Genomic DNA, 3,257 nt, shown 5'->3' with positions numbered 1-3,257 from the left:
TTTTTTTTTTTTTGGTTTTTTGCGAAAAGGGCTCACTATGTCGTTGAGACTGACCTGGAACTCACTAGGTAGCCAGGCTGGTCTCTAACTCTCAGCGATCCTCCTGCCTCAGCCTCCTGGGTGCTAGGATTACAAGCGTGTGCCCCCACACCCGGCTTTAATTTTTATTTTTTATTAATACATGTTGATAGTACATAATGATTACATTCCTCATGGAGAGTTGATGCTTGTGCATAACACCTCTGAATTCCTTTATTTTATCTCTTTCTACTCCCCTTCTAATTTATGTTTAAATTTGAAAAATGTTAAGCTGGGCATGGTGGCTCATGCCTGTAATCCTAGCACTCGAGAGGCTGAGGCAGGAGGATCACTGTGAGTTCGAGACCAGCCTGGGCTACATAGCTCCAGGTCAGTCTCAACTATATAGTGAGACCCTGTCTCAAAAAAAAGAAAGAAAGAAAAAGAAAAAATATTTATGAAATAATACATTCTTAAAACACATTAAGATGCCATAAAGAACAAAAGGCAGTGTTAGTTCGCCCTTTTTGTCCCCTTTTCCTCTACTGGTTTATTATGCTTAAGAGAGGTACTCATGTTAAACAGCCTGATATAAGAATTGCAGCTTTCCTTCCTATCAATATACAACTGTGTAAATGTACACTCACAGCTATTTGTTTATTAAAAATCAGCATTGGGCCAAGGATTTAGCTCATTTGTTCCAGCACCTGCTTTGCAAGTGCAAGGACCTGAGTTTGATCCCCAGTACCAAAAACCAAACAAAAAAAGTATTACGTGAATATTTTTCTACAAAATAACAATAGGTCAGGAGGATTTCTTTGTTAATGTAAATATAAATCTTACTGATGATTAGAATTTTACTGCATAAAGAAAAAATCAGAAAATGAAAAAATGGAAATAAAGTTATTGTAAATAGGGAAGGGAGGAGGGGGTGAAGGGTGGGCAGGGACAAGGGGAAAAAATGAGAACCAAGACCTGTCATGTAAAGGTACAAGAACCCAATGATGAAAGTAACTGTACTGTATACCTAAAAAGTACCAATAAACTCAATGAGAAAAAAAAAAAGACAATGATACAAGAAAATAATTTTTACATACATTTTAGTACTGCTCTAGAAGCATCTTTCTAATCTAATACAGCATTAGATTTGTATATTTTAAATTCAGGTAATTGTAACTTTGTAAGAAAGTCATACTAAATCTTTTAAGGTAGATAATCTTGGTGTCTCACCCCGATCTTCTTGACTGAGATGGTCACCCATTCTTACCCTGGACATTGTTGGATGCTGATGGCTAGAGCTGACCCTTCTGCAGATACTTGTCCTTGGATGACAGATGTTGCCTTGCCCAGGAAGTTAACTGTCCTCACTGTCCCTCTGACAATCCTTGCCTTAGCCTATGTCATTGATTTGGACCTGAAGCACAGTGTCTGAGGCCCTTACCTCAAGGTGACAGATTCTGTGGGTCCAATTGAAGCGTCAGAGCTATGCATGGAATCAGGCTGAAGCCAGAGTCCAGCATAGCCTCCATCTGTCATCCTTGAGCAGCCTTTCCCCCTACATTAGCCCATTTCTCTCCATGTCTTTGTCCTAAGAGCATTTTCTCAGTGAACCCCATGCATTCCAATCCCAAAACACTCTTCCTCCAACAATATATGGGAATATTCACCCCAAACATGCTCTGAACTAGATGTTGTCAATCTTGTATTTTCTAATCTCGTGAGTGAAGAATTTTGACATAGGAATTTTGCATTTCCTTATTTTTAGTCATATTGATTTTTTTTATTTTTATCACATTTCTTCTTAATTTTGTTCCTGCTTGTTGCCTGTTTTTGTTCCTTTCTGTTTTATAGGAAGTCTGTTTGATTACAAATAATGTTATTAGTTTTGTATTAAATGTTTTCTCCTTGCTTGTTACCTTTTTTAATGTCCTGAAGTGCTTTGAAAAGCCTTCCCTAGTTACAAATTAGACATATGATTCTCCTTTTTTTTTCCTGGTATATTTCATAGTTTTTTGTTATTTTGGAGGGGGTGATACAAAATACATATATGGTGGCAGTGTTCTCCTAAAATTAGTTTTTCTCTTCATACCCTTAGATCTGGCTTTTAAATTTAGACAGTTTGGTGGTTGAATCTTTGAGAAGTTCCAAGCATACCACAAAGTTCCCCCTATTCGAAGACACGTTGAAATCAGACTCCAGTCCTGCCTGGAATGCTGTCAAGGTCCTATACCAGCCATGCATCAAAAGTAGGAATGAAAAGTAAGTTGTACTCTTGTTTTCTTATTATACATGATGTTTTAGTTCCTGTTGCCATGCTGATATTATAAATGAGTGCATTAAGTAGGGAGTACCACTTCCCTACTTGAAGCTTCCAGGAGTCATGTTGCTGAATATGCTTTTCAAGTAGATTGAATTACTAGAAATGATTCATATTAACGTGGGACCGGTTTGCCTTCACTTTAAAAATAATTGGTCTTTTTCTTGTAATCTCAGCTGTCAATAGGTATGGCTGCAGAACTAAATGAGGCTAACAATTACAAATACCTGGTGATAAGCACTTTACAGGCATTAAGGTAACAGTAGTGGACAAACAACCCCTTCCTCTTGAGGTTATCGTTTGAACAGGGGAAGCAGACAATAAAAAGACACCAACCAAAGCAATTAAAAATGTATTCGCCTCTGTGTGTCCTGTATTGATTTATCAGTACTCATCTGGGTTTCTGGCTTATTTAAAGCTAACAACAACCTTGTGAGGTAGGTACTATTGTCCCTCCTGTTTTAAAGATAAGGACACTAAGATCCAGGTGATGGGTTACTCAGGTGAAAATGAAGCAAGATAAGGTAGTTGGATAGTGGTAGGATGGGCAGAGGAAGTTGTCATTTTATAGTGAAAAGCCAGAGATGATTCCTCACATGACCTATTTAAATGGAAAACTTCAAAGAAGTGAAGTTGTGAGCCATATCTGAGGGAAGAGCATTCCTAGTGAAGGGAACAGCAAGTATTTTATTTGGGCAAATGGAAAATTAATGTATGTCTGTACTCTCAGATGGGTTTGATCATACCTATACTAAAAGCAGAGATACCAGTTTTGTTTTGTTTTGTTTCTGGGAATTAAATAAAACATTTTTAAAAAGAATTATTGCTTTTATGGGCTGGGGATTTAGCTCAGTATGCCATCTGCCTTGCAAACACAAGGACCCAAGTTTGATCCCTGGTACCAAAAAAAAAAAAAAAAAAA

The 3,257-nt window shown here is 37.5% G+C and overlaps 1 protein-coding gene across 3 annotated transcripts in view; it reads left to right on the top strand.

The window, feature by feature from the left end:
• Ube3d (ubiquitin protein ligase E3D) overlaps positions 1–3,257 on the top strand; it is a 150,394-nt gene that overhangs the window by 32,966 nt on the left and 114,171 nt on the right. For all 3 annotated transcript variants that reach the window (XM_019208482.2, XM_010631126.3, XM_019208483.1), the window contains exon 7: positions 2,114–2,277. In XM_019208482.2, coding sequence (XP_019064027.1) covers positions 2,114–2,277 — 164 coding nt within the window. The remainder of the gene's footprint in view (positions 1–2,113; positions 2,278–3,257) is intronic.

The sequence above is a fragment of the Fukomys damarensis genome, unplaced genomic scaffold (assembly GCF_012274545.1).
Source record: "Fukomys damarensis isolate Sample0158 unplaced genomic scaffold, DMR_v1.0_HiC HiC_scaffold_14, whole genome shotgun sequence".
Taxonomy (NCBI): domain Eukaryota; kingdom Metazoa; phylum Chordata; class Mammalia; order Rodentia; family Bathyergidae; genus Fukomys; species Fukomys damarensis.
The sequence above is the reverse complement of the archived record's forward strand: the minus strand, read 5'-3'. Positions and strand labels throughout refer to the sequence as shown.